Source organism: Pestalotiopsis fici (genome assembly GCF_000516985.1).
Source record: "Pestalotiopsis fici W106-1 unplaced genomic scaffold PFICI_Scf_2, whole genome shotgun sequence".
NCBI classification, from domain to species: Eukaryota; Fungi; Ascomycota; class Sordariomycetes; order Amphisphaeriales; family Sporocadaceae; genus Pestalotiopsis; species Pestalotiopsis fici.
Genome location: NW_006917092.1, coordinates 1,616,157 through 1,643,003, shown reverse-complemented (window position 1 = coordinate 1,643,003; position 26,847 = coordinate 1,616,157). Strand labels below are relative to the sequence as shown.

At 51.3% G+C, this 26,847-nt stretch overlaps 11 protein-coding genes across 11 annotated transcripts; 5 read left to right on the top strand and 6 right to left on the bottom strand.

Moving 5' to 3' along the window:
* Positions 1–861: 861 nt before the first annotated feature.
* On the top strand, positions 862–1,659 carry PFICI_02700 (uncharacterized protein; the record flags this gene model as incomplete). Its single annotated transcript, XM_007831281.1, has 3 exons — positions 862–981; positions 1,071–1,188; positions 1,277–1,659. The coding sequence occupies 3 exons, from the start codon at positions 862–864 to the stop codon at positions 1,657–1,659; spliced, it is 621 nt and encodes a 206-aa protein (XP_007829472.1).
* A 306-nt stretch (positions 1,660–1,965) lies between these two features.
* PFICI_02699 (uncharacterized protein) lies at positions 1,966–4,190 on the bottom strand (the record flags this gene model as incomplete). Its single annotated transcript, XM_007831280.1, has 6 exons — positions 1,966–2,456; positions 2,521–2,655; positions 2,712–2,993; positions 3,049–3,441; positions 3,503–3,953; positions 4,158–4,190. 6 exons carry the CDS (start codon positions 4,188–4,190, stop codon positions 1,966–1,968), a joined length of 1,785 nt encoding a protein of 594 aa, XP_007829471.1.
* Positions 4,191–5,417: 1,227 nt separating this feature from the next.
* Positions 5,418–8,018, top strand: PFICI_02698 (uncharacterized protein; the record flags this gene model as incomplete). The annotated part of the gene is made up of 11 exons (XM_007831279.1): positions 5,418–5,547; positions 5,638–5,658; positions 5,722–6,344; positions 6,520–6,573; positions 6,639–6,692; positions 6,749–6,781; positions 6,849–6,909; positions 7,060–7,228; positions 7,289–7,682; positions 7,739–7,835; positions 7,891–8,018. The coding sequence occupies 11 exons, from the start codon at positions 5,418–5,420 to the stop codon at positions 8,016–8,018; spliced, it is 1,764 nt and encodes a 587-aa protein (XP_007829470.1).
* A 167-nt stretch (positions 8,019–8,185) lies between these two features.
* PFICI_02697 (ribose 5-phosphate isomerase) lies at positions 8,186–8,765 on the bottom strand (the record flags this gene model as incomplete). The annotated part of the gene is made up of 2 exons (XM_007831278.1): positions 8,186–8,260; positions 8,349–8,765. The coding sequence occupies 2 exons, from the start codon at positions 8,763–8,765 to the stop codon at positions 8,186–8,188; spliced, it is 492 nt and encodes a 163-aa protein (XP_007829469.1).
* A 1,127-nt stretch (positions 8,766–9,892) lies between these two features.
* Positions 9,893–10,843, top strand: PFICI_02696 (uncharacterized protein; the record flags this gene model as incomplete). Its single annotated transcript, XM_007831277.1, has 2 exons — positions 9,893–9,975; positions 10,063–10,843. 2 exons carry the CDS (start codon positions 9,893–9,895, stop codon positions 10,841–10,843), a joined length of 864 nt encoding a protein of 287 aa, XP_007829468.1.
* Positions 10,844–11,753: 910 nt separating this feature from the next.
* PFICI_02695 (uncharacterized protein) lies at positions 11,754–12,747 on the bottom strand (the record flags this gene model as incomplete). The annotated part of the gene is made up of 3 exons (XM_007831276.1): positions 11,754–11,900; positions 11,978–12,561; positions 12,630–12,747. 3 exons carry the CDS (start codon positions 12,745–12,747, stop codon positions 11,754–11,756), a joined length of 849 nt encoding a protein of 282 aa, XP_007829467.1.
* Positions 12,748–14,051: 1,304 nt separating this feature from the next.
* PFICI_02694 (uncharacterized protein) lies at positions 14,052–15,811 on the top strand (the record flags this gene model as incomplete). The annotated part of the gene is made up of 6 exons (XM_007831275.1): positions 14,052–14,260; positions 14,322–14,438; positions 14,497–14,554; positions 14,626–14,857; positions 14,936–15,634; positions 15,705–15,811. The coding sequence occupies 6 exons, from the start codon at positions 14,052–14,054 to the stop codon at positions 15,809–15,811; spliced, it is 1,422 nt and encodes a 473-aa protein (XP_007829466.1).
* Positions 15,812–17,083: 1,272 nt separating this feature from the next.
* Positions 17,084–17,811, bottom strand: PFICI_02693 (uncharacterized protein; the record flags this gene model as incomplete). Its single annotated transcript, XM_007831274.1, has 2 exons — positions 17,084–17,553; positions 17,610–17,811. 2 exons carry the CDS (start codon positions 17,809–17,811, stop codon positions 17,084–17,086), a joined length of 672 nt encoding a protein of 223 aa, XP_007829465.1.
* Positions 17,812–18,111: 300 nt separating this feature from the next.
* PFICI_02692 (uncharacterized protein) lies at positions 18,112–20,281 on the bottom strand (the record flags this gene model as incomplete). Its single annotated transcript, XM_007831273.1, has 4 exons — positions 18,112–19,021; positions 19,097–19,311; positions 19,361–19,757; positions 19,815–20,281. 4 exons carry the CDS (start codon positions 20,279–20,281, stop codon positions 18,112–18,114), a joined length of 1,989 nt encoding a protein of 662 aa, XP_007829464.1.
* Positions 20,282–20,915: 634 nt separating this feature from the next.
* PFICI_02691 (DNA replication licensing factor mcm2) lies at positions 20,916–23,560 on the bottom strand (the record flags this gene model as incomplete). The annotated part of the gene is made up of 2 exons (XM_007831272.1): positions 20,916–21,173; positions 21,230–23,560. The coding sequence occupies 2 exons, from the start codon at positions 23,558–23,560 to the stop codon at positions 20,916–20,918; spliced, it is 2,589 nt and encodes an 862-aa protein (XP_007829463.1).
* A 798-nt stretch (positions 23,561–24,358) lies between these two features.
* On the top strand, positions 24,359–26,049 carry PFICI_02690 (uncharacterized protein; the record flags this gene model as incomplete). The annotated part of the gene is made up of 2 exons (XM_007831271.1): positions 24,359–24,544; positions 24,625–26,049. The coding sequence occupies 2 exons, from the start codon at positions 24,359–24,361 to the stop codon at positions 26,047–26,049; spliced, it is 1,611 nt and encodes a 536-aa protein (XP_007829462.1).
* Positions 26,050–26,847: the final 798 nt, after the last annotated feature.

The following is a 26,847-nucleotide window of genomic DNA, read 5'->3' as shown; positions in this document are numbered from 1 at the left end:
TGAATGGATTTGAATTTCCTCATGATTGAAAAGGCTTAGCGGAATCCCGGCCTTTATAATCCAGTATCAAAGGTTTGAGTTGTTTACTTCGTATTTCCTCTTTGTCTTGGAAATTCTTGCTATACTTGGATTAATTAAACGATCGAGATCGTTCCGCATCATGGATAAATATCAACCAAGGTAAGCGATGATATGGCACTCCGAATTGATACTCCTCCGATCACTGTTATTTCGCGTTGCTACACCTCATGTTATGCCAACTGGACATCAAACGACCTGTCATAACCTCCAAGCAGCGTAGTACTCGGCACATTTGTCGGCGCCAACCGTCGTCATCCCTCACGTTTCCCCATGTTTTCTTTCCGCGCGCGTGAGCGATCTCTTGGCAATTCCACCGGCAAGAGTCCGGGGAAGTGTGAGTGGGGTGAAGGCATAGGTATCGGCCCGGTTCATGAGGCGGAGTTCTCGATCGGAGCTCCTCACGATGCACATGCCGAAACGGGGCTGGGGGTCGCGGGAACACGGTCTCCAACTGCTTATTTCGGTGCTAGCACCCATGCAAGGTACACCGCGTGCAAAGCAGTCTTCTATACAGATTTGCGCGCCAAACGAAAGAACCTGGCATGAATATCCGGGGTTGCAACGGTAGACTATGTTTCTTGCTAATGAACGTGCCGTCATTCGTGATTTGCCATATGCCGTTTTCGGGTCTCCGTGTAGACGTCAGTCCGCATGGTGCGGACTGATTCTGGTTGGGTTTGAAGAACACAGACTATATTGCTGAGATTGAATCCGCTCGGCAAACAAGTCTACCAACAGGTCTCGAATCTCTGCGCATTCTTATCAGCCAAGTCATTGAATATGTTCTTCTCGAAGCTCTTGTCCGCTTCTGCTTTCCTGGCCTTGGCTGGCATTGCGAGGAGTCAGCAGACGGGTGCTAGCTATGTCGATCCCATCACGGGGTTTACTTTTTGGCGCTATGTACGTTGCCCAGCCGATGATCACTGATGAAGTGCCAGAAAAGATACCCAGTATCACTATAAAGGAGCTAACATAAACTTACAACTTAGGTAAACGGCAACTACACTTTTGGCCTGGTGTTCCCCGAGGATGTCACCACTGACTTTATCGGCCAATTTTCCGTCTCGGCCACTCAAGGATGGGCCGGCTGTTCCTTGGGCGGCACAAGTAAGTGCTCTCTTTCGCCCATATACCCTTGATCCTTTCCAGTATCTGGGTCCGTGGAACTGACGGGAAACCCCTTTTCTATCAAAAGTGCAAGGCAGCCTCCTAGTAGTCGCGTACCCCAATGGCGACAGCATCACAACGTCGCTGCGGCAGGCCGACGCCTACGCCAACCCGCACCTGGTGAACGGGACCGACGCCGCCGTGCACCCCATAGCCTCCGGCACCTACGTCAACGAGACGGCCTTTACCATAACCTTTTTGTGCAAGGACTGCATCCTGACCGACGGCCGCACCTTTTACTCCAACGCCACGCAGCCCATCCTCGGCTGGACCCAGAGCGTGAATGCCATTGCCGACCCGTCCAGTGATAACTCGACCCTCAACTTTCATGATAATTACGGCAACTGGTATTTCAACATGGAGGATGCCAAGTCGGCCAACTTTGACGCGTGGGCCGCGCAGGCGTCTTGAGTTTAAAGTCTCGGCGCAGCTTGGATGCTGATGCGATGCAAGTTGCCACTCTTGTGGATCAGTGGGCTTTTGAAGCGAATCGATGACTTTCACTTTCGAGGAAGAATCCATGGGCATGGTATAGAGCGAAGACGCTTGTGATATCAGTGTCAAAGGCCTTGGGAGGGCGGCACTGCGCATCGGATTAGCATATGCAGAGGATAGAGACGTTGAAGCCACCCTTTTAGCGGGGTGGACAAAATACCAAGACCGATTGATTGACGTTTTGACAATTATTATCTTATATTATTTCTCAATGTCTTAAACCTATTGCTGCTTGATGGCTTTCGACATGCCAGCCACCCACTCGTAAAACGCCCAGGCGCCAGGATCTGGAATATCCTGGCCTTCGGCCTCGGACACGTAACTCGCGCGGCCAAACTTGGCCTTGAGGGACTTGGTCCCCTCGGCCTTGTCGTGCGCCACCTGCACGGCTGCATGAAAGTCGCTGCTCTGCGCAAAGGCGTCGGCAAACGGGATCAGGACATCCATGACGGTCCGGTCGCCCTCGCGGGCACCCGTGTATTTTTTGAGCGTCGTCACGGCCTGTGCCAGCGACTGGGCGTACGTGGACGCATCGGCGGGGCCGCCCTTGCTCTTGACATTGTCCTGGAGTGCCGAAGTGAAAGCCGAGAGCAAGATGCCCAGGATCGCGCCTAGACTTCCGCCCATGTCGTCGACGGCCTCTGTTGTCGAGAAGAGAAAGGATAGAATTGAACCTTCCTTGGCGATGCCGTTGTCCAAGGTCTTGATGATACCTGTGTTGCCTCGAATCAGTACATGAAAAAGATCTTGGAATCACGTTCTTTCATGCAAACTTACTCTCTGACACACCCTGGACTGCTTCTCCACAGTCGCCATCACCCATGATCATGTCCCATTGGGTGAGTTTGGGTTCCGCAGCAATGGCTGCTTTGCATGCTGTCCGAATGATCGAGTCAAGTAGACTTGGGTCAACTGTTTACCAGTTAGAGACTACACGGAGAATTGGCAGGTCATGTGCAGTAACTCACTCTTGATGTCGGTATCAGCCGAAAATTTCGGCTTCTGCTCTGCAGCGGAAGCGGCACTCTCTGTTGCCGAAGCGGTAGTCTCCTTGAACGGAATGGCGACGTTGGGCCAGGCTACACAGCTCGTCTTTTGGTCGAGGAATTCGAGAAGCTCGCTAACACTTGTCGAGCACTCCTTGGCGGCGTTGGATAAATTGCATAGAGAAATGGAGAAACCAGGACCGTTAAGCGACGTCTCGAATGCGTCGGACAATATCCTGACGGGCTTGATGTTCCATGTGCGGCCTATATCAATAAATATTAGACACGATCCTATCCCATGACAGTGTGCTACGCCTACCTAGCTGAATAATGGTTTCATCCGTGAGAGCACCAAGCTCCAAGTTGGACAGACCACCGTAGTTGTTGAGCACCAGGACGACCTCATCGTCCTTGTTGAATTTCACAAATGCCCTTTCGGGATCATTGGGATCGCAGAGGAGCTTCAGGCAGTACGCAATGAGGTCCTCGACGGGAGGGAAAGGGCTGAGTCTCTGGGCGCCGGGCTCGTTGTGAATGCCGGCACCCACCACAACCACGTCTGCGGGGAGGGTCTCGTGCTTGGCCCGACCAGGAACATGACAGTGGTCGAGGGCAGAACCAATCGAGACAACCTCGGCGTTGACGGCCTTGGCAATGTCGACGCACTTTTGGAAGCCATGTCGCTTGGCGGCAGCTCCGACTATTTTCATGGCTGCATGATGCCTTGTTAAAATGTTTCGTTCGAGCTTCGTCTCAAACTGGGTGCAACTTACGAACAACATGACCAGGCATTCCTCGTCTTCCAACGACGGCCGACTTGGTCCTTCCTAGGGATACATCGTCTGTCAGGGGGATCACGGCGACATTCTTGCAGAGGCCCTCTGCCTTGGCTCGCTCAGCAGCCAATCCAAAGTGTAGCTTGTCGCCAGTGTAATTTGTGATCATGAAAATGGTTCCTTCGTTGGAGGGCACGGCTCTTGTCGCGGCCAAGACTTGTTTTGTGCTGGGCGATGCAAAGATGTCACCGCAAGCTACTGCCGACAATGCGCCGTCGCCGACGAACCCCGACCAGCCGGGCTCATGGCCTGAGCCACCTCCGCTGATCACGGATACTGTGCTGGGGTCGTTTTCTTTCGAATAGACAACTCGTTCCGAGTCAATGAGACCGAGATGGGGGTTGGCTGCAGTCAAGGCCCTCAGGTATCGCGGGACCAAGGTGTTGGCCTGAGAAGAACAAGGCAGGAGTTAGCAAAGGGTGATGTCGCTTTGTGCATGATGTAATAAGAGACTGGGGGGTTATCTCGTAATGCCGTTCAAGTACATGGCCATGCTAGTGTGGATGCAGTGCAATGACTATTTGAGTGTAGAATCTCAAGAGGGACAACTTAAACGTGATGAAAGGAAATGGAGAAATATCCCACGACTTACAGCAGTCTCTGGAAAAAAGTGCTTATCAGACATTTTCGTGTATATGTTGCTGGCTAAAAGGAAGGATGAATTACACAATGGACCACAAAAAGACACTCAGTGTATGATTTTGAGCTGTGCCGTCACCCCTCATCTATGAGTCTGGGTGAGTGAGTGAGGGGGACGGGTGACCCCAAATACCTTTTTGAACCATTTGCCGTCAGCAGCCATCACACTGGGTAAATGGAAGCGAACGTCTCTTTGCATGACTCCATCGTGGAAATGCGACGCACTCGGGTAGTAGCTTCATCACTTCTGTCAGTCAATCACTTTTCTTTGCGCTCTGGGTCGGTGTTCATCGTCTCGTGTCCATCCTTTGCCCATCTATGGTTCCTACAGTACATCCATGCATCGCCAGTGGACTCCCCATCGCCAACTTATTATTACTTGCTTGAATCCACTTTTCCCACAACCCAAACCCCACGGGATTTAGCCCAGCCCAGCTAAAGCCCAGCAAAAATTGCCCTGGGGAATGGAGTTTTCAATGGAGCTTCAGCCCCGCAAAGCTACCAGAGACCCGAACCATTACGTTCCGGGTCCGTGCTAAGCCCATCCGTCGGACGATCTGGAAAGCTTCAGCGACTTCGCGAATTGGCAGCGGCCAGAATGAATAGACAGCCCATGGACGGCAGCGAATACTACCCAGACTACCCAGCCCGGTGCCCTGTAGAAAGCGTTAGGCTTTCGCTAGCACGACCGCCACAGGCTGGTTCTGACCATGTGGTTGGCACACAGGACCGCGTTACGAGTCATTTGCCTTCCCCCAAGCAATAGGACGACCGGACAAGGGTCCCCGTCGCCTTGGTCGCTGCTATGCGGGGATTAAAGATGGGGGTCAACCCCAAAGGGGGATCCAGCTGCGTGCGTTTTCCTTCTTGTAAATTGCTGTGTCTGTGGCCTCGACACGATGCTCTCGTTTCATCTCTCCCTTGTTGCGCTTGCTGCTGCTTCTCCCTCACGCTTCTAGAGGCCTTGTCGCTTGCCCTCGTCTCCCGTCCACGAAACCTTGAAGAGCTGAGCTGAGCTGAATAGGACTGGACTGGACTGATCGGGAAAAACCCTAGTCCTCTCTTACCCCAGATATCGCGGGGGGCGCATAGCGTAGCACGCGTCGTCTGCTGCTGGTTGTTGGTGGTGGTGTTGGTGGTTTTTGGTTTTTGGGTTGTGGGAACGCCCTTGGAGGCACAAGACCCAGTTGCCGATCCATGAGCCCTCCGAAGCATGGAGCCGAGCGAGGCGCCGGCCCCGGGTGTCACCACGGGAGCGAAGCCTGCAAAGCCCAAGAGGATACGCAAGTCGAGATCCCGAGGTCTGCGCACCAAGACTGGATGCCTCACATGTCGAAAGAGACGTAAGTGCTTACACCAATCCGTATCACTGTCAAGAAAGGAGTGGGGCGCGTGAAGAGTCTGCCAGGCTAACATGTTATTTACCTGCGTAGACAAGAAGTGTGATGAAAGAGGTATGCTCAGCTTTGCCCCAGTGTTAGTGCCTTAAACCTAATTGCAGAAAAAAATTATGATAGTGCCTGTGTGTGGCCCTTGTTCTATATCGAGCCGGGACTGTGTATATGGCGATCAGGGACCAAGCCCAACCTCAGATGGCCAACCGAGTCAGCAGGTCAAGCAGGGTCCGGCGATCCAGCCGACCAAGACATCCTCTCCGACGCTCACATTTTCGTCGCGGAGGGAAGTAGACATTCCCAGAACGATACCAGAGGTACCAACACCCTCTGCTGTCCCTACTGCAGGACCAAGTCCGCGCAATTTGTATCCATCTCCGGTAGATGTTCCACCGCAGCAGCCTCTTCAACCTCCTCCTCCTCCGCCACCGCCTTCGACCATACCCCTGGCCGAGGCCTACCAGTATGCCTACTCCCCGGACACGGTGGCGTCGGAGCTGCTGACTACGGACATGGCCTCCAACCGATGGCTAGATCTGTTGGCCACGGATGCAGCCCAGGCAGATGCTGGATTCTCCCTTGCACCGAGTCCTGCTCCCGAAGATTCAGTATCAAATACGGGACATGAGTCTCAGCCGATAGGGACAGAAAACCAACCCATTTCAGGGAGTGTCTCGATTCCAGCACCGCTGGCCAACCAGGCAGTGGAACGACATGCCTGGTCATTAAATCGAGATATTGTTCTTGTAAGTGCCAAGGCCATCTATCGTGCTATAGTTGTTTCTTTTGTTGCAGCAAGATCATGGAGCTAGTTGCCTAAATTGTGCAGTTGGAGTCAAGCATCCTTGAAACCTGCATATACTGCACCAAAACAACGAATCATATCCCACAGCGAGAAAAGCTAACTCTTGTATCCTCTAGACAAGCTATGAAGCAACCCTATTTCGCACTTTTGCTGAAAGAGCAAGTCTCTGGGTAAGCCAATTCATCTTCCACGTCCAATGGCTCGTTCTGAAAGCTGACCGGCGTTGTGTCTATAGCTTGATATCTTTGACCCTCGCAGACACTTTTCGACATATGCGACGCGTTTAGCAGTCAGTACTGCTTTTGCCATCAAAGTCTTTCAAATACATACTGACAACTTGAACAGCTGCGGAATGTAGGATTGATGAAAGCTATACTGGTAAGCACTTGAATAACCATGTTGTATCTTTGGATACCCAGAAAACTGACATGCTTTGGACAAACAGGCATTGTGTGCACGACATAGAGAAATTTCCGAGGCAAACGCAGGCATCACCAGGGACTCGAGTTTGGCCGTACAGTATTACTACGAAACGTTGCACTACTTGCAGAATGCCCTGCAATATAATTCATATACACACTCGGAGGAGCTGCTTGGCACTGCATGCAAGTGGCCCAGATTTGCCAAGAAAGGATGATCCCGCTAATGCGTTGCAGTGGTCATCTCCACTTACGAGATGCTCGATTCATCAGATACGAATTGGAAACGACATTTAAAGGGCGTCTTTTGGATTCAAAGATCACAAGACGTCAACGGCGCATCCGGAGGGCTGCGACAGTCTGTGTGGTGGGCATGGCTCCGTCAGGATATTTGGGCCGCTTTCAGGTATTACTAGCCCTTTCCAAAGTTTACAACCTTTATATCTGCTGACCTGGAGCCTATCAGAGAACGTAGAAGGTGTTTCTCCTTTTGGCGACCCCTCAAAGACTATTGCGACCTGAACCAGGATGAACTGGCGGATCGAGTAGTTTACCTGCTTTCACAAACGGTCAACTACTGCTCAAAGTGGGATCCATCACCTACCGAACCGGACACGACCGCAAAACGAATTCGCATCGGCGAGGCCCTGATTAATGAGCTCGAGCGCTGGAAGACGTATCTCGGTCCCTTGTTTCAGCCCTTGCCGACAGCAGACCCTAGCCCTGACAGCGTATTCCAGCCTCTCTGGATTCATCCACCAAAATATGGTGTTGCGCTTCAGGTGTACAGCTTTGCTTGTATACTCATCACTCTCCACCGTCCGGCCGCGTCTGGTTTCGACGGATACTTGAGAACACAGGTTAGTCGCCAATTGCCTTGGTTGGAAGTCATTCGATCTAACGATAACCACGACAGAAAACACTGTCCGAGGCAGTAGCCACTATTTGCGGGATAGCCATGGAGCTACGCGACGAAGGCAGTCAGATCATGTCTGCGCAGTGTCTGTTTGGAGGTTTGTGTTCACTTTATCCGCTCTACCATTGATGTGTAACTAACTTTGAGAATAGCTGGTCTTTGCGTACAAGATACAGATAAACGCAATGTTATTCTGTCCTTGATAGACGCCTGTGAAATGCGAACAGGATGGCCAATGGCCTCCATGAAGAAAGATCTTCTGGCCGAATGGGCAAAATAACGACCTGATACACTGTATAACATTGACTGTATATACAACGGATGATACCCCAGGGGATTTTGGCTTCCAAAAGTTTATTATTCAAGATTTTTTATTTTATATCGTACTCTTTTAGTGCTCTATCGCTCAAAATCAATTCGCTCATGCCAAGTGTCCTGTCTCTGTTGTTATGCTGCGATCGCGGGTGCAGCTCTCGAATCGTAGTCGTTGATCGCCTTTACTTTTGCTGCCGATGCGGATTGCTGGCAAGGGTTAGTTGGATATTTGCAGGATTTGCTCCGATATGTAGGATCTGTTTCGATAATCCAGAGCCGAGTATGGCAAACTTACAGGATCAAAAGTGTAGCCAAGCCACTCCTTGGTCAACCTCCTGGCGAGCTCGATACCAATAACGCGCTGACCGAGGCACAGGACCTGGGCGTCGTTGGAGAGCACGGCACGCTCAACGCTGAAGCTGTCGTGGGCCGTCACGGCGCGCACGCCCTGGACCTTGTTGGCGCTGATGGCAACGCCCAGGCCGGTGCCGCAGATGAGCAGGGCCCGGTCCGCCTTGCCCTGGGCCACGAGCTCGGCGGCGGCAATGGCAAAGAGCGGGTAGGCTGTCTTGTCGGTTGCGCTGGCGGGCCCGACGTCAATGACTTCCGAGACCCGCGGGTCGGCGGCCAGGTCCTGTGCCAGCTTGGCCTTGTAGTCGAAGCCGGCATCGTCGCCGCCAATGGCGATTCTAAGCTTTTGAACAGCGGCCATTTTTGATGAGATGTGATGAGCGGGATATGACGTGAAGAGTGAGTGAGAGGGAGTTATTTTGTGTAATCAAAAGCTGTTACTGTATGAACTGGCTGGCGATGTGAACAGGGCGGGAATATGAAAGACGAAAACTTTTCAAAACTCTCGGAGCCGAGTGACGATATTCACAATTTGGAGAAATACAACGCGACGCGCTCTTGCCAGGTCATGGGTCCCCGAGTTTTAAGATCCAGGCTCAATGTAGAACAAGACGGTACCCCTCTACTGTCGTCCGCGCCTCGTGCCAACTACTATTCGCAACATATTATCGAAAATGGCGTCTTGTCCGCGTGAAGGGGACCCTGAACACATACAAGTGCCCGCGCCTCGTGACAATGGGTTCATATTATTCCGCAGGTTTTCTCATAATGAGCACAAGTATACGAGCTTTTCTCTTGGTCAAACTCCCCCGCATCGAGACCTTGTTCATGGAAAGAAAAGCCCACCCCTGGCTAAAATGTACTATAGACCGCGCTTACTGGCAACATGACCAGGGCCAAGGGTCGCGAGTCGAGGCACAAGTGAGGTTCTTCCCCCAACGCCCTATGCGGGGGAAAACATGGGGACGGGACCTAAAGTAGAGTAGTAGCATGGGTTACTCCAACGCCAGACTTTGAACGGAACCCCGCGGTGGAGATGAGGGAGAGATGCACGATGCACGATGCCCCTCATTGAAGAACGGCTCCAGGGAATAAACAAGAAAAGAATAAAGCTGGTGTTCGTGACGAGGTGATTGAGGAATAAAGTGCCATGGTGTCGCGGTCTTCGCGGCAAGAAGCAGCGAAGAAGAAGTAACACGCGCATGTGCTTTGGCTTGCTCAATTCGGAAACCAGACCCAATGAAATCGTCGTCATTTCGCATCTCATCTCCTCACGATCAATTCAACCTTTTTTTGTACGAACACTTGACCTGGCTTTATTTTCAGCTTCTCATTGGGAAAAAAGAAAAAACTGGAGGCGTCTTCCACTATTCTGATCTAGACCCCATCTTGCTGTAACTTGTTCCTGTCAGACTGAACGTCGTTACGCCATCTTGGAATTTCCTCTCGAAAAGAAGCTCAAAAATTGGATAAAGAGTCGGAAACACAATGGAGTGGAAAAAGACAAATACGACTTACAAGATCCTCTCGGATGCCGAGAAGGGCGGCTACGGCGTCGTCGCCCCCATCGCGTAAGCAGAAAACCCATGCGCATATCTGTATTTTGCTTGTTTGAATGAGTTTGCTCAGCTAACTCTATTTACGCTTTTTGATTTCAGTTACAATATTGAGTGTATCCTGGCCTTTATCCGGGCTGCCGAGGCAAAGAAAGCACCACTTATCCTGCAAGTCTTTCCATGGGCCATTACCTACAGCAATGGACTCCTGATCCACGCCGCCGCAAAGGCTGCCCGCGAGGCCTCGGTGCCAGTGGCCATCCACCTCGACCACGCCCAGGATGAGAAGCTGATCCGGCACGCGGCCGCCAACCTGCCATTCGACTCCATTATGGTCGACATGAGCCATTACGAAATGGAGGAGAACCTGGCCAAGACGCGCGAGCTGGTCGCGTACTGCAACGAGCACAAGATCTGCACCGAGGCCGAGCCGGGCCGGATCGAGGGCGGCGAGGACGGCATCGCCGACACGGCCGACCTCGAGGGCGCCCTGACCACGGAGGACCAGGTCGAGGACTTTATCGCGACGGGCATTGACTTTCTGGCGCCGGCGTTTGGCAACGTGCACGGCGAGTACGGCACCCGGGGCCCGGTCCTCGAGTACGACCGGCTGGCCATGATCCGGGCCAAGGCAGCGGACCGGGTGCGCATCGTGCTGCACGGCACAAACGATTTCCCCGAGGACGTCATGCAGAGCTGCATCCGGGGCGGCTGCAGCAAGATCAACGTCAACAAGCTGGTCCTGGACGACTACCTCAAATACATCAAAGAAAAGGCTGCCACCACGAGCCTCACGACCCTGATGGAGGATGGCACAAAGGAGATTCAAAAGCTCATGGAGTGGCAGATGGATGTGACGGGGTCCACTGGCAAAGCAGCTTAGTAGTAAGTGCTGCTGCTACCTGTGGTAGTAGTTTGTGCATACTGCAGCTCAAGTGCGCCTACTAGTAATAATAATGAAAAAAGAAATTTCCACCCCCCCAAATCTTCTGATCAATTGCCGTGTCTTGAAAGTCTTTATTGCCGTCGCGCTTCCAGTTTCCATTGGCTTGTCGGCAGTCGCTGAAAGTTTGCAGCGTCGCATTGCATATAATTATTGAAAGTGATGAAAAGACAGGCCTGGCTTGACATGAATTTGCACTCAATAGGAAAATGAATGACAAGTTCGTTACCCCCCATGTAATCTGTACTTCAATTGCTATCGCATGTGTCGCATTCGTTGCCTCTATACAGTCAGTGACTTGAATCGAAATGGCGCATTTACTGACCTGACCGACTCCAACTGACCGTCAATTGCCGGAGCGGTCAAGCAAAGGTAGGTATCAAGTAGTTCAGCAGACAAGTAGCGTTGAGCCGAGGTCATCTTCATCAATCCAATCATGAGCTCTAGAGCTACCCTTTGCTTTTTTGTGCACGGCAAACTTGGGGAATCCGGCCGTTTCTGATAGCCCGCGAAGTGGGGGGTCACGTTTGATACTTGACTTGAGCATTCATAATTTGTTCAGGATTGAATAATGCCCTTGAATTTCTTCCAACGAGAATGCTATTAGGACTGGAAAAACTTGTGAATCCTCTGATTTTCAGTATTAATTATATATTCTCACTTTCAATTAAAGGAATTTCAAGTTATTTGAATTTTACTTTCTTATTATGAAATTCTAAGGATTCATGGACCCATAAAAATGACGCCATTTCTCATGCGCTGGCTATGTACAGTCTATATGACGACCCAGACAAAATTCAACTCCATTATTTTTCATGCTTGGTTTTGCTGCTGATATGCTTCTCTTGTTTTACCAGCCACCGACGATACCGGCAATGGGGATATCGATACCGGTCGTGTAAGTGGCCGTCTCGGACAGCAGGTAGACGTAGGCGCCACCCAGCTCTTGCGGCAGAGCCAGACGGGGCATACCACCGTAGTACTTCATCTTGAGGTCCTGATTGCGCGCACACATGTTAGCTGTACTGTTTGATGCTTTATTTTTACGCTTGGAAGAGGAGAATGTATGCTTACCCAGTCGGGAGAAGACTCGACGTAGTATGTAAGAGCCGTCTTGACGTAGCCGGGCGAGATGCTGTTGACACGGATACCGTACTGCGCCCACTCCATGGCCAGAGTGTGCGTCATGTTGCGGACGGCAGCCTTGGTGCCACCATAGGGAGCCGAAGGGGCGGCGCGGTTGGGGCGGTACGAGGTCATGGAGGCCGTAAAGACAATGGAGCCCTTGGTCTTGAGCTCAATGAACTTGCGGGCGGCGTAGGTGGCGCACAGCCAGCTGCCCGTCACGTTGAGCTTGTACAGGCGCTCAAACTGCTCGAGGGTGAAGTCGAGGGCGGGCAGGTGCTTGGTGGCGCCGGCATTGGCAATCAGGCCGTCGAAGCGTCCGCCCCGCGTGGCCACCTCGTCAATGGCGTTCTTGACCGACTCCTCGCTGGTAATGTCCGTCTGCACGTACTCGAGCTTGCCGGGGTGCTGCTTGGCCAGCGCGGCAAAGTCATCGCCGGGTTGTTGGATGTCGAGCGAGAAGACCTTGGCGGCATCGTTGGCAAGGCAGACCTCTGCGAGACCGAGACCGATACCTTGGTTGGCACCAGTGACTAAGCAGACCCATGTTAGTAAAGTTATTCTGACCACCGTGAAACCATTCGTTGCAAGATGAACTTACTTGCAATGACCTTGCCCTCCAGAGAAATCTTCCAGTTGTGGTTGGGGCCAGGCAGAGTGGAAGGGTAGTTGTCAACAGCGCCAGAGGGGGCGGCGGAACCTTCTGCGGAGGGGCTCATCTTGAAGGATATAAGTGGTTGACAGAAGTCTTGAAAGTATAAAGTATAAGAAGTTTGTTAGAACAAGAGCAATGAGCTGTAATGAGACGACAGAAGTGAAGCAATGACTGAGATGTAGTGCAAGGAGAGAGAGTCACAAAAAACAATGGAGGACATGGCCTTTTAAAGAATACCATGAGCCGCCGATTGCATCGGTCACACTCTCGGGGGATCTACTTTCTTCCCTCACTTTTTTGCTGCGCATTCCGGGGTTGGCGACCTCAAAGCGCGTTGCGGGGGATCGACTACACTATAGTTTGCCAGTACAAGACGCGATGCTGTCCAGTGCCCCTCTATCCGCACTCTGGTACCGGGCAGCACACGACTGCGGAGTACCTTGGCGTCATTGCACATCGTCTCGCGAGGGTCTCTCTAGCTATAGAGCCCTACACAATGGGACTTGGGGGAAACTCCAGAGAGAATTGTACTATGCAAGATCCAAGTCTAGTCGTCCACTGCTCACGAGGGAGACTCCACCGATTCCGTCCGGGGCTCCGCCTGCTGAGGTAAGTAATAGTGCCGCGCCTCGGGGTCGGCCGTCCGGGGGGGCTTGCGGCTGACGAGCCACTTACACATAATGACCCCCGACACCCCGTTCATGGGCTGAACCGGGGGTGCTTCAGGACGCGAGACGCGCTGCAATACCACCAAGTCCCAATTGCCGCATCGCGCGGTAATTGGCCTACGTCAGCTGATGGTAAGGCCATTTCCTGTTGGGCTGAGGAACCGCGACGCGGCCTCTGTGCGTCGTCGAGCCATAATCTCGTTTCCCGAGTCATTCCGGCTGGGTCTGGACGAGGACCACGAGAGCGCCTGATTTGTCTAGTCAAAACGTGGAGGCCCCATTGTGGAGAGCACTAGATACCCCAAACGACAAGACCGCGTGGAGAAGCTGGTCTGGTGTGTTCCCAAGGCTGGGGAATGGCTCAGGGAGCCGAAAACTTGGCTTTCTTGTCCCTTTCTCCATTTGCCTAAACCTGATCCAACACTACCATCGAAGCATTCCACATTCGGACGTTGACGGCATCAACCTGGGGTAAGCGGCGTCACGATAGGGCAACCGTTTGGTTATATAACTCCCCCTGGCGTACCATATCCTTGGGTCTTGAATTGATAGAAGAGACAAGAGCAGGAGACTTCGCAGCTGCACCTTCAAACCTTAAAAAGCAACAAGAGGCCTGTCAGATCTCGTGTCGTCTTACTTCATCCTCAACACCTCCTTTTTTCCCTCTCTCTCGAGAAAACCTCATCAATCAATTTTCATCATGGGTTTCAACGCTTCAGACAAGACAACGGGTGAACACTGCGAGGTCACTGACCCGGAGATGTTGGATGACCCCAAGTCTCAGAACAACTACATTGATGATTATGTCCCAGACACGGAGGAGGAGCGCGCCCTCGTTCGCAAGATCGATCTTTACATTTTGCCAACCATGTGGCTCATGTACTTGTTGAGTTACATGGACAGAACCAAGTAAGGAGACCACGAGTCTCAGGGGGTTTGTTCAATTGACTGACTTGATTCTCTTTTTCAGCATCGGCAACGCAAAGATTGGCGGCATGGAGAAGGATCTTGGTCTGGATTCGGGCAAATACTCCATTGCCCTGGTCGTGTTTTTTGTCGGCTACGTCCTTTGGGAAGTTCCATCAAAGTAAGTCATTGATTTTCGTTACAAACATGATTCAAAGACAATATTAATATTCATGCAGCATGATTCTGGCTCGTACCAAGCCTTCAATCTTCCTTCCAGCCATCATGTTCTTTTGGGTGAGTCATTTTCCATCAATTGATAACAGTCCATCCATGATTTTGATACTAACAAGTCTCCAAAATAATAGGGATGCGCTACCATCGGAATGGCATTCATCAACACATACGAGGCTTTGGTCGGATTGAGAGTCTTGGTCGGTCTTCTCGAGTCGGGTTTCGCTCCTGGAATGCTCCTCCTGCTCTCGAGTTGGTACAAGCCTGAAGAACAAGCACGACGATTCGGTGTCTACATTTCAGCTGCCATTCTCTCTGGAGCATTCGGTGGTCTGATTGCTGGTTCCATCACCAACAACCTAAATGGTATGTTTTCACCATAAATTCTATGAAACCATCTCGAGATGAGGAATTTGTGCCTAATATTTTCTCTTCTCATAATAGGTGCTCATGGCTTGGCCGGATGGCGATGGCTCTTCATTGTTGAGGGCGCCGCCACTGCTGGCTGGTCCATCATTGCATCCTTCATTCTCATGGACTTCCCCGCCAACACGAAGAGACTCTCCGAACGCGAGCGAGCACTGGCCATTCGACGACTCCAGGCCTCGAACGCTAGGGTTGACACCGAAGACACTCCCAAGCTGTCTCACCTTCAGGCCCTCAAGGTCGCCCTGACTAACTGGAGAGTGTGGCTGTTTGTCGTTGGTTACATGGCCGTTGTCGGTTCCTCGACTCTGTCTTACTTTTACCCGACACTAGTCGCTGGTCTCGGTTACTCCACGGTTGTCGCCCAGTACATGACCATCCCCATCTACGTTGCGGCCTTTATCGTCACCATCATCGTCGTGTTTTTCATGGACAAGTATCCCAAGTGGAGAGGTTTGGTCCTGGCCTGCGCCATGGGCGTGGCGTGCCTGTGCTCCATCATTACTTGCGTTGTCTACGACTTCCACGCCCGGTATGCTCTGCTGGTCATCATGGCCTCTGGTCTCTGGGCCTCCAACGGTCTCTCCCTCGCCTATGCCTCTTCCACCTTTTCAACCATGTCCGCCGAAGTCCGTGGTATCAGCTTGGCCTTTGTCAACGCTATGGGTAACCTTGCCCAGATTTACGGATCCTACCTTTTCCCTTCAGTTGATTCTCGTAAGTTTTTTTCCCCGACACAAGTCCCTTTCTATATGCTTGCAAGAAAGCTAACTCCCTTCCTCAACAGCCAAGTACCTCATGGGCTTTGGAGTCATTTCTGGACTTTGCTTCACCGGTGTGGCCAGCTACCTGGCGCTCTTCATCTGGCTCAAGCGATATCCCCAGAAGAACTAAGATGGGCGACAGATGTCAGTGTAGGAGTGTGATACCCTTAATGTTTGGATAGTGTGTGTGGGCACGGGATGTGTAATACGAGTCATGACAAGCGACCGTATCATGTACTGTATGAATTTACGATCTTCAAGACATGCTAATTGCACGAAAATGTGCATTTGGTAGCATTGTTTTCAAACCAGTGAGCATGTTTTTCTCGCAATGTTGCCATTCTCGAACTCTTGATGCTGTGTGAGGGTCTGGGGTGTCGATGCCATGAATCCTGACCTGAAATGAGCAAAACTCTTTCCGCCAAGACTAGCAGTGCTTTCAATGTTTGAAGCTTTGACGCCACCATCAGGGTGATCCTACGCCGTTGGCAGACGGTTCCCGTAGTTTAACCCGTGACGGCAAGCTAAATTGGCCATGAAAGGTCCAATAGATGAGCTCAAACACGAGACAACGCGGAGTGTCTGAGACAGCCAGGAATCCCATATTCCCGGAGTCGCCGGTGTGTCTGCCCTATCAAGCCTATCAACCTCGTAAAAGCACAAGAAGGAAAAATTCCACCAAAATGGAGCAGAGTCAAGGTCGGCGACTTGAGTCCTGGGAGGTCAGATCGATGGGAACCTTGGCAATCTGACTATTGGAGCCACTCGGGGGTCCTTGTTACCGTATTATTTTCACCGCATTATGTAAAAGATTAGCATTTCTTGTCGACATGGGTCAGGGGCCTGGTCAAGACGCGCACGAGACGTTGCCTCTGTGGGTTTTCAGAGGAAACCATTCCTTAGGGCGCTGTTGATTTTACTATTCTGCCTGGATCACAAGTCATACGTTTCCAGCGAAATGACATCAGCGTTTCCATTCATCTAAGCTGTTGTTCAAACGCTGCCTACGTTTCATCAAATGACGGCATTTTATTGACTGTATCTGTGCCTCAGTGAGGGATCTCATACAAATTTGTAGTGACTACAGGGTCCGAGTTCTCTCCACGCAAGAGTGACCAGCCGTGCAAGCTATTCCATTGTTGTCGGAGCACCGTAATAGCGTGCAATAGGCCCCCAACAAACTTGACTAACCGGGTAAGCAGAGGCCAGCAGATGGGCAGGCATGCGCAAACGATACCCGTGCAGCAGTGTGCCATGGCCCAGATCAGCATATACATAGATGGCTGCCGAGTCCCCGGTGCGTAGCAGTTTATGATCTTGAGTAAGTCGCAAACGAGTACACTTTTTGCCAATATTGATTAGCACTTATAAATGATTTCATACTTTGACAAAGTGATAACACTCACAAAATGACCAAGAGAAATACGCCTATGAGGGTGAGCTTGTTTCTTTTGCTCATTTGAAGCCTGTATATTATCCTGAGAGGCAGTATAATGATCATGACGTCGATAATGGACTCTAGTATGCCCGAAGCTGTCCAAAAAGCGTTGTAATGTTGGCAATGTGCTGCTTCATTGAGGCCTCTTACCCATGCACGTTCATAAGAAATACAGCTGACTAGGCCTGCAATGGTACACCCGGTCCAGAAGGCCACCACAATCGCAATCAGAACCCGCACTTGGTATCGAAAGTCGCTGTTGATCGAGAATAACCGTTGATACATGAGCAGGATGGAGAGCTTTGTTGTAGACGTAATTGTAAAGTATAGCGCGGCGCCAATGAATGTGATCTTCGAGGACATGCTATTTGCGGGTCTGCCAGTGTCTTCATTGCTTTCATCATAACCCAAGCGATTCGAAACGTGTGAGGAAGCTACAAATGAAACAACTTGTTAGCCACGTCTCACAAGCTAACAACGTGATACTAACAATATAGCATGGCGATATCTGCCCCGATAGTGAAAATAAATGAGATCAAGATGAGCCAGTCGTCTGCTTTGTAATAAATCTTGTTCAGGTATCGGACATGGCAACGAAATGCGACAGATATGGTGGCGAGGATGGCCACAAACGCCCCGACCAATATCGCAACACATGTGTCAACTTCCTCTGATGTTTTGACGTCGTTCATTTCTATAAAACGATGGGGAGATGCCCAAAATAGACAAAAAATATGTGACGATTGTATTCTGCCGAATATCAAATATTTATGTTTCTCTATCTGCAATCATTATGAACCGCAGAAACTTGCATAATCACAGTTTCCGTGTGGTAATCTGAGACACGCATGCACAAAAGGATTCAGCGGCCGTAAGAGTGAAGAATACATATTACCTATTAAGGTATTTGATAGACAGACCATGTCAGCAAGCACACAGCTGAGGCATAAAAATCAATAGGGTGTTCTCCAGAATCGATTCAAGCCAACAGCTTACAAACGACAGAGCCTCCCGTTCTGCGTCTGCACGCCCTGAGCCTTTGTCCTGACCTCCCAATCCTCGCTCCCGACGCCCGTCGTGGCGTAAAAGACGTCACTCGGGTCCCATTTCCGCTTCAGCCGAAGCAGCTCTGGATACTGCTCACCGTAGAAAGCCACCTGCCAGTTAGGCTCCATGACGTGAGCCTCGTTGAGGTACGACCCGCCACCCGCACTCGTGGGCGCCACCTGCCTCCAGGGCTCGAGCATGGCATTGATCTCTTCGTGGGCCTGATGCAGCTCCTCGGGGCCGGCGCCGGGGGGCACCGAGGCGCCCGTGATCAAAAAGGCAATGGTCTCGCGCCACGCCGAGCTGACGGCATTGTCGACGCCCAGGCGGTTGCGGGGCGCCTGGTGGTAGCCAAAGATGCGCAGGCCGGCCTCGCCGTGGGCCTGGACGGCGTCCCAGGTCGCGTTGAACTTGGCCGCGTCCTCCCAGTTGCCACGCGGGAAGAGCCAGTTGCCCGGCATGCTGACGACGCTGCCGACGCTGTCCTTTGTGGCCAGGGCGTCGTTGGCGTCGCGCTTGATGCCGAAGTTGTCATTGTACGCAGGGAGAAAGTCTTCGTAGCGTGTCGTATTTGGCGTAAAAGGGATGCCGAGTTCAGTCAGACGGTCGAACCATGGCTGTACGAGCTGGTTGAAGGACTCAATGGTATGATTAGGTGCAAAGAATGGATTCATTGACAGTTGGGTGGTGCCGTTGCTGGACGTGATGGACCACCAGGAATATGTGCCTGCATCTGTGTAGGGGATAAAGTCCTCAAAGAATGCCCGGATGCCCAGCCAGAAGGTCTCATTGCTGACATTGGCGCTGGTACTGAAGCTAAAGGATGAGGTGACGATATTCACCCTTGGGTGAGCCCTGGTTACTTATTATTAGTTTCTGCCCGACTATGGACCTTGTTGTGTAGTTACTGTGTTTGGAATCGAAACTCACCTCACAATGACCGAAGTCACGATACCAAAAGTGCTTCCGCCTCCACCCCGCAGAGCCCAAAAGAGATCTGGATTGGACGACTCGTTCGCAGTGATGAATGTACCATTGGCAGTCACAACATGGAATTCCAACACTGAATCTGTTCCCATGCCGTAGAGTCCAGATAGTGGTGTATGGCCACCGCCAGCCACATAACCTCCCGCATATCCCACACTCTATACTAGAGTCAGCACAATGTCAAGCCCACAGAGTTCATGGACTTACCTCACAGATGCCGCCAGGGACGACATAACCATGGTTATAAGCAGCCGTGTATACCTCCCGAACCGTAACCCCGGCACCCACTTTGAGTGCCGGTCCGGTATATGCTGTGCTCGAGTACTCGGACACGAGTTCAATGTCTTTTAAATTGTGCGTCCAGACACTCAGCGCGCCAGCTCCACCCGACTTTCCAAGGTAACAATGACCAGTATTTTTTATGACCAGTCGAAGATTGTGAGTCCTAGCAAAGGCTATGGCTTGCTGAATCTGGTCTACACTACTGATATTGACGGCATATGCTGGGTACGCTCCCAAGGTACATGTATTATTGACTTCTTGGGATGGGAGACAAGTCCTCCCTTGCCAAATGGGCCACATCATTGATGTTGGATCAGCTTCACTAAACGCGAGTGAGTAAATTGAGTTTCATTGCCATGTCCTAGTCGGGACAACTCACTGGAAATAGGGGTCCGAAAAGTTTGTGGTTATAGCATCGCACGTCTGCTCGTCGTAGACGCCCCAGTCTTGGTAGCAAGGCGCGGCCAAGGGGATCGTTTGTATGAGCGCACCGCCGAGCACATCATCAAAGGCTGCCCATTCGCTTTGTGCCGGCCAACCTTGGTCGTCGGGAAAGGTTCTGCACTCGCCGCTGCTCAGAACGGGTGTGTCATGCCCTGAAAAAAGGTTGTACGCATCTTGCTCGCTCAGATACGACTCTTCGTAACCGAACAGAGCATCTTTCTGTGTGAGTTCGATAGAATGTCTTCCTGAAGTTGGGAGCCTGGCTTCTACGGGGCATGCCAGAAGCATCCAGGCAACACCCGTTATAAAATTGGCAAGGGTCATTCTGTCCTCCTTTGGTTTGCCACTTTCAAATACAACGACACATCGAGGCATGAGGTGAGCGGGCAGGTCAACAGACATGGCCTAGAGCACGGCATTTTATAATGGAAACACTTCAGCTACTCTCCGCCCGTTTCCAAGCATCAGCAAGATCATCAATAGTCGTGCGTCCAATACTACCGTCAAGGATTCTTTGCATATTGCATCGACTGGATTTGCTGATTAACCCCCAAGGTATACTTTGCCGTGGTCACACACAGCATTTCGATCGTCCCTTGGCACCAATCCCGTAACCCAGGATTTACAGGTCTTACGGATCCTGCATATCCAACCCCGCAACAAGACCACGCCAATACAACGGCAGTACTTTTCTGAACGGTGGCATAGGGTGCTCTCATGGAGAAACGATCCTGATGGACATTCGCAGAGTAATGCCGCATGCTTACAATCAGCCATATCATCACATCCCTCCCGCGCCATTAGACTTCAACGCACGGCGATACCAGTTTCACCATGAATATATATCCATCCTATTGTCAAAATCAAAGATATGGTATTTTGCGTTTGCAGCAGAAAAATAGACTCAACAAAACCATTTGTCTCTAGATTACCACATCGACTTTGCCAAGCCATACACTCGCTGTATCCTGTCTCGTTACTGTAATGACATCCTTTACTCCGGACATGATCTGAACCCTCATGGAAGAAACATAAACTAGGCAGTGGCAGCAGCCGTCCTCCTCGACAGCGCACCGCCCCTTCTTGCCGATGAACCACTAGCACCAGGTCGTGCAAGGGTGTATTTTGCGAATGCTCTGGCGAGAGCCTTTTTGCAGCTAACCTTTTGACTGCCAACAAAACTCTCTACTGTCACCGCGATGGCACGGTCGATATCTTGAGCACTACAGTATTCCGATAACCTCATGCGGCAGAATGCTTCGGAAATACGGATAATAGCTTCTAAGTGACGTACCTGTCAAGAAAAGATTAGTCTTGCATATCGGCGGGAAATTTGAGCAGTAGACTTACAGTAATAGGATATGCGCCAGTTGCCAGTGACTCTCTTCTCATGTCGGCAAACAACCGTGCTACCTTGTCCTCATCCATGTGCAGGAGTTTAGGACTGCAGTGGTTAGGGTTACGTGCGTACAGGATGTACTTTCGCAAAAGTTCCTGAGGAATCTCGCCCTCCTTCTTAGCTTGGGAATCTTGTCTCTCGGTAGCAGCTTGTGATTCTGGCTCGACTTCCATTGAGTCTTCTGTGCTCTGCGAGGTTGGGTGGCTGCGGCTGTGAGAGCCGACAATGAAGCGAGCAAGACGCTCATCCTCAGAGGGGTCAACGGTGTCTCGGACAACGCAGAGGATATCGAAACGCGACAAGATGGGCTCTGTCAACTCGACGTTGGAAGAGAATGGAATGGTGGAGTTGTAGCGCCCGCCAATTGGGTTGGCAGCTGCAATGATTCCACAACGTGCCTGCAGAGTAGTCACGATACCTGCTTTCGAGATGGAGATTGTCTGCTGCTCCATGGCTTCGTGGATGGAAGTTCGATCTTGGTCGTTCATCTTGTCGAACTCGTCGATAAGGCACGTTCCTCTGTCGGCAAGGACAAGGGCACCGCCCTCGAGCGTCCATTCACTGGTGAGAGGGTCTCGACGAACACTAGCCGTCAAACCAACAGCAGACGCACCTTGACCAGTGGCAAAGACGGCTCGGTGTGCCGTTTTTTCTACGTACTTGAGCACTTGCGACTTGGCGGTACCCGGGTCTCCAAGGAGGAGAACGTTGATGTCACCACGCACATGGTGAGAACCCTTGGCAATCTTGCTCACGCCACCGAAAAGGGACAACGCCACAGCGGTTTTGATATCGCTGTGGCCATAGATGCTGGGGGCGATCGAGTTGACAATTTTGTCAACAATCTGCGGGTCCCGAGACAGATTGCGGATCTTTTGCTCGTCTTCCTCGGTTAGTCTGAAGCCAGCCAGTTGATCGTGAGACTTGACAACGTTATTTGCTTCCAAAATGGTAGCAAACACGGGGAATCCATTGCGGTTGTTCAGCTGAGCATCGTAATTGTTTCGGTAAATGCCAGTCACTTCGATTTCCTCACCAGGCTTGGCCTTGTCGATCAAGTCCCACAGAAGAATGACTTCCCGATGTCTTGGCAGACGACCTGCTGGGACGGTACCAGGCGACTCCTGAAGCGTAAGCTTCTGATAGTTTCGGTAGACAGTCTTCTCGGAATTTATTGTGAACGGACCGCGAGACTGGCAGTTTTGACAGAACGTGATCTTGACCTCGACGTTGGACTCCTGTTGGAAAGGTCCAAGGGTGACACCGCACTTTGTGCAATCAAATTTGACATACTTGAGCTGAGGGAAAACACCCGTTCGTCGTGTCACCACACCGCTTACTCTAATCAGGCAGTTCAAGTGAGATTGACGCAGCTGGCGGAGGGTGTAGTGTACTGGAAGATCGAAGATACGAACGTGGATATCAGTATGAATGCGCTCGTAGTCGGGGTAGTGAAGAAGCACAACATCCAAGGCAACGTCGTCGAAGAGCTTTAGCATCTCAGCAGGCGCATTGGCCAAGAAGTAAGCTAGGATGGCTCTCGAAGACGAGAGATGGTCGTATGAAACCTCGAGAGACTCTGCATTGATCTCACCGAGGGTTCGAATGCGGTTTCCATAGACGGAGGAACCGCTCTCGTCGGTATACTCGGTCAAGAATGCCTTGAACTCCCGCTTGATTGTTCGCTGCACAGCAGGTTGTGATACCCATTCGGTAAGACTGGAGGCCTTGACGTCCTGGAGTGCTTCCAAGGATAGCTCCTCGTCCATGATGTCTTGGTCCATCTCGTCATCGGGGTCTTCGTCATAATGGTGACGACGTCGGCGAGGTTGTGCTGTCAGGTCGATATCACCATCATCGTCCTCATCTTGGAGGAAGGCGGCGGGCATGCGCCTTCTGCGGGCAACTTCACGGTCTCTGCGGTTCAACTGGGCTTCAAGTCTTCGTCTGTCGCCGAGGTTGAGCTCATCATAGTCGCCCTCATCATCAATGTCGATGCCCTCATAGCCATCATTGTCATCCTTTCCGCGGTAGTCTCGCTCAAAGCCCTCACGGAACAGATCAATATCATCCTCGGCCATCTCATCAAGCTCGTCGATGTCGTCTTGAATCTCAGCCTCCTCCTCGATGTCATCATCGTCGTCACCTCCGTGGGCAATGTTGAAAGCCGGCGGCGACGAGGGCATGGGACTGGAGGCTGCAACGGACGAGCTGGCATCGCCGCCAGTGCGGGCACGCTTGCGGTTGCCCCTTGGCGCAGGTCCCCGATTAGCCGAGGACATGTTGCTGCGCAAAGGCGAGCTGGGTGGGTTCTGGGAGCTTTACAGCAATATCATGTTAGCGATTGTTGCAGTTGTGATTCATCGCTGTCATGCCTGTTGGGCAGAAGGAGGTACTGATTTTGAGGGGGTATCTAGTGTGCCTACCTCATCTTGACAATTGATCTTGTGTACTTGGCACGAGATCGATTGCTGCGATGTCCGAATACCTTGGTCAATGTACTCGGAAAGGAGAGAGAAGTTGGTGAAGTTGAAGGAGGTGTGAAAGATTGGCAAAGTGCCGCGGGGATTGATTGAATCAGGTTCAACACTTGCAAGCGCCCGACCAAGTGAAAAGAGCCTCCGCCAATTAAGCAAAGATGGGACGGACGCGCTGTGGATAAGCCAAAGCGCGTCTTTTTCGTGTGCCCGACGCGTTGCAAAGTGGTTGCATGAATGCTAGTCCCGTCTGGGCCTAGAGCTGTCTTGATGCCTGCTTCTAAGAGCACTAAGAAGCTCAATCCTAGCAGCACTGTCGCGGTCTGCTCAGCAGCGCGCGCGTCATTTGGTTGGCCAGTAAAGGCAAATGAGTGCTGTGGTTCGGGTGGTACAATCGAACGGCAATTCGAGAGAGAGCACCCATCCCATCTATCATGTGTGGCTGCTACAACCGACAACAAACAGCTGGACTGATCTGTCGTTTTGATTCTGCATCTCCATCGTCGCACTCGATTACTCCAAATCGACGTCGCGAATTCTTTCAATTTGCCGTCTGATCCTGATAGCGTCCGTTACATTCTCGACCAGCAGACGACTTACACAATGTCAGACGAGTCGCAACCACCAATTGCGGCGCCCGATGAGTCTGTCGTGGATGCAGCATCACACGAGGCTCCGAGCCGCCGACGCGAGAGCATGTCGCAGCGCTCAGAAGACTCTCAAACGGCCGCAGACTTTCTGAGAGATCAGATGCAGCTTGAAGCTGATGCGCGCGAAGCTCTGCCATACGTATGTTGTCCGAATCATTTCTCAATGGAAACTAGAAGAGTGCACACCTCAACTAACACCAAGCTCTTGCAACTCCCTAGAGTATCGACAACTGTACCAAACAATTGGGACCACTGCGACAGAATGTCTTTGCTTGCCTGACCTGTCACCCGCCTCCCGCTGAGCTCGGTGCCGATTCCGACTACGAGCCCGCGGGCGTGTGTTATTCCTGTTCCATTCAATGCCATGGCGAGCATGAGCTGGTCGAGATATTTCAGAAGCGCAATTTCACCTGCGACTGTGGTACCACCAGGTTCTCTGCAGAACACCCGTGCACATTGCGCATGAACTCGGAGACGAATACCAAGGGTGGTGTCCACTCGGAACCCGCTGATCCCAACAATAAATACAATCAAAACTTTCGCAATCGATTCTGCTCGTGCGCGATTGACTACAACCCCCACGAGCAGAAAGGAACCATGTTTCAGTGTTTAGGCCTTGGGACCCACGAAGAAGGCGGTTGCGGTGAGGACTGGTATCATCCAGGGTGTCTCATGGGCTTGGGACCCAAGTGGTACGAAGCATCTAAACCGACGAGCACCAAGATCATCAGTGACAGCAATCTACTTCCTACCATTTCAGAAGATACACCACCTCAGAGTAACACACCACAGCAGACTGGCGACACTGCTGCAGCCGAGGAGGGCGAGGACGACGATGAGGCTCCTCTACCTGATGGCTTCCCTGGCGAGGACGACTTTGAGCATTTCATCTGTTACAAGTGTGTAGACGCCAATCCTTGGATCAAGCAATATGCCGGAACAGCAGGATTCCTACCTGCACTCAACTTCAACAGTCCAGGCGAGCTGGCATCGTCTTCCGCCAAAAAGCGACAGCGCGACGACCAGGCCGACGGAGATGATCTTCAAAATGAGAATAAGCGCATCAAGAGTGAAGAGTCAACTGGACTGTCCGGCGGTTCTTCTGCTATGCAGAACGACGAGGCAAAATCAAGTGCACAGGAGGCGTCAAAGGAGGAGCCCAAGGATGCAGTGACTGGATCAGACGCATCCTGCAAATGCGACTCACTTCCTCAGGCAGCACCAGGCCAATTCTCTTTATTCGTTACGGAGAACTTTCGCAACCACTTTTGCCGCTGTGCTAAATGCTTTCCTATACTACAAAAACACCCACAGCTTCTCGAGGAAGAGGAGTCATACGAGCCGCCGCTCACAGACGCCGCTTCCGAGCATGGATCTACTCAAGGCAGTGGATCCATCTACGAGCGGGGAGAGTCGGCATTGCGAAATGTAGACCGCGTTCGTGCCATTGAAGGAGTAATGGCATACAACCATATGAAAGAGAAATTGAAGCCATTCTTTGAAAAGTTTGCTGGATCTGGTAAGGCGATTTCCGCAGAGGACATCAAGGAGTATTTTGCGAAGCTACGCGGTGATGAAGACGCCATTCAGGAGGCTGGCGAAGCTGCAAAGTCGGACCATCGCCAGGAGCAGAGTGGATATTGAGACTACAAGTAGCTTTTGTTCAACGCATGAACACTTTTGGCAAAATGTACTAATAGAATATGCCCATTTGGCACACACAGATTGTTGGGCTGCCACTTCAGAATAATTGCAGCACAGGATAGAAACATGACAAGGCCAAGACTTGAAACTTCCACTACCAAGTACACTGGAGATATGGAGGGGGAAAGAAAGATATTAAACCCCTCCTGATATCTGCAAATTGTAAGAAAGGGTCGGTGAATATTCAAAGGTCCATATCAGTGGTGCAATGGCTATAAAAACCATTGGCTTATAGACTGCCTTTCTTACCTTGGTCTTTCTAATGACTTTGTGTGCCCCATTGAACCGATTTTGGCCATGCCAGGAACTACTTTGCGATGGTGTCGAGAAAGTCATGCAAGGCGCTGACGCCTTGCATGACACGAGGTAAAATAAACCATGCAGCATCCATCTCTGAATTGGTCACCTATGTTACTCCTCGTGGAAATGTGAGCAGCATGTCCTTTACGTGCCCTTGAAGGAAATGGATCTTAGCGATGGGTCCGTCACCGATGGTGAGGACGGTTCGAATGGTCTAGACTGAACGGCAAGGATGAGTATTGGTTGAGTGGCTACAGGAGTTGAGATGCATAAAGTTCGGTTTGGCGTTCTCTCGGGCACGCGAATCAGTATTAGTAAAATGGTATTTCTGTCAGTATTGCAATAATCAATAGTAATTGTTTCCTATTTTATTTCGTCCTTCTTTTACAAGTGTCATGCATGACATGATCATTGCACCTAGGAAAACTAAAGTCATCA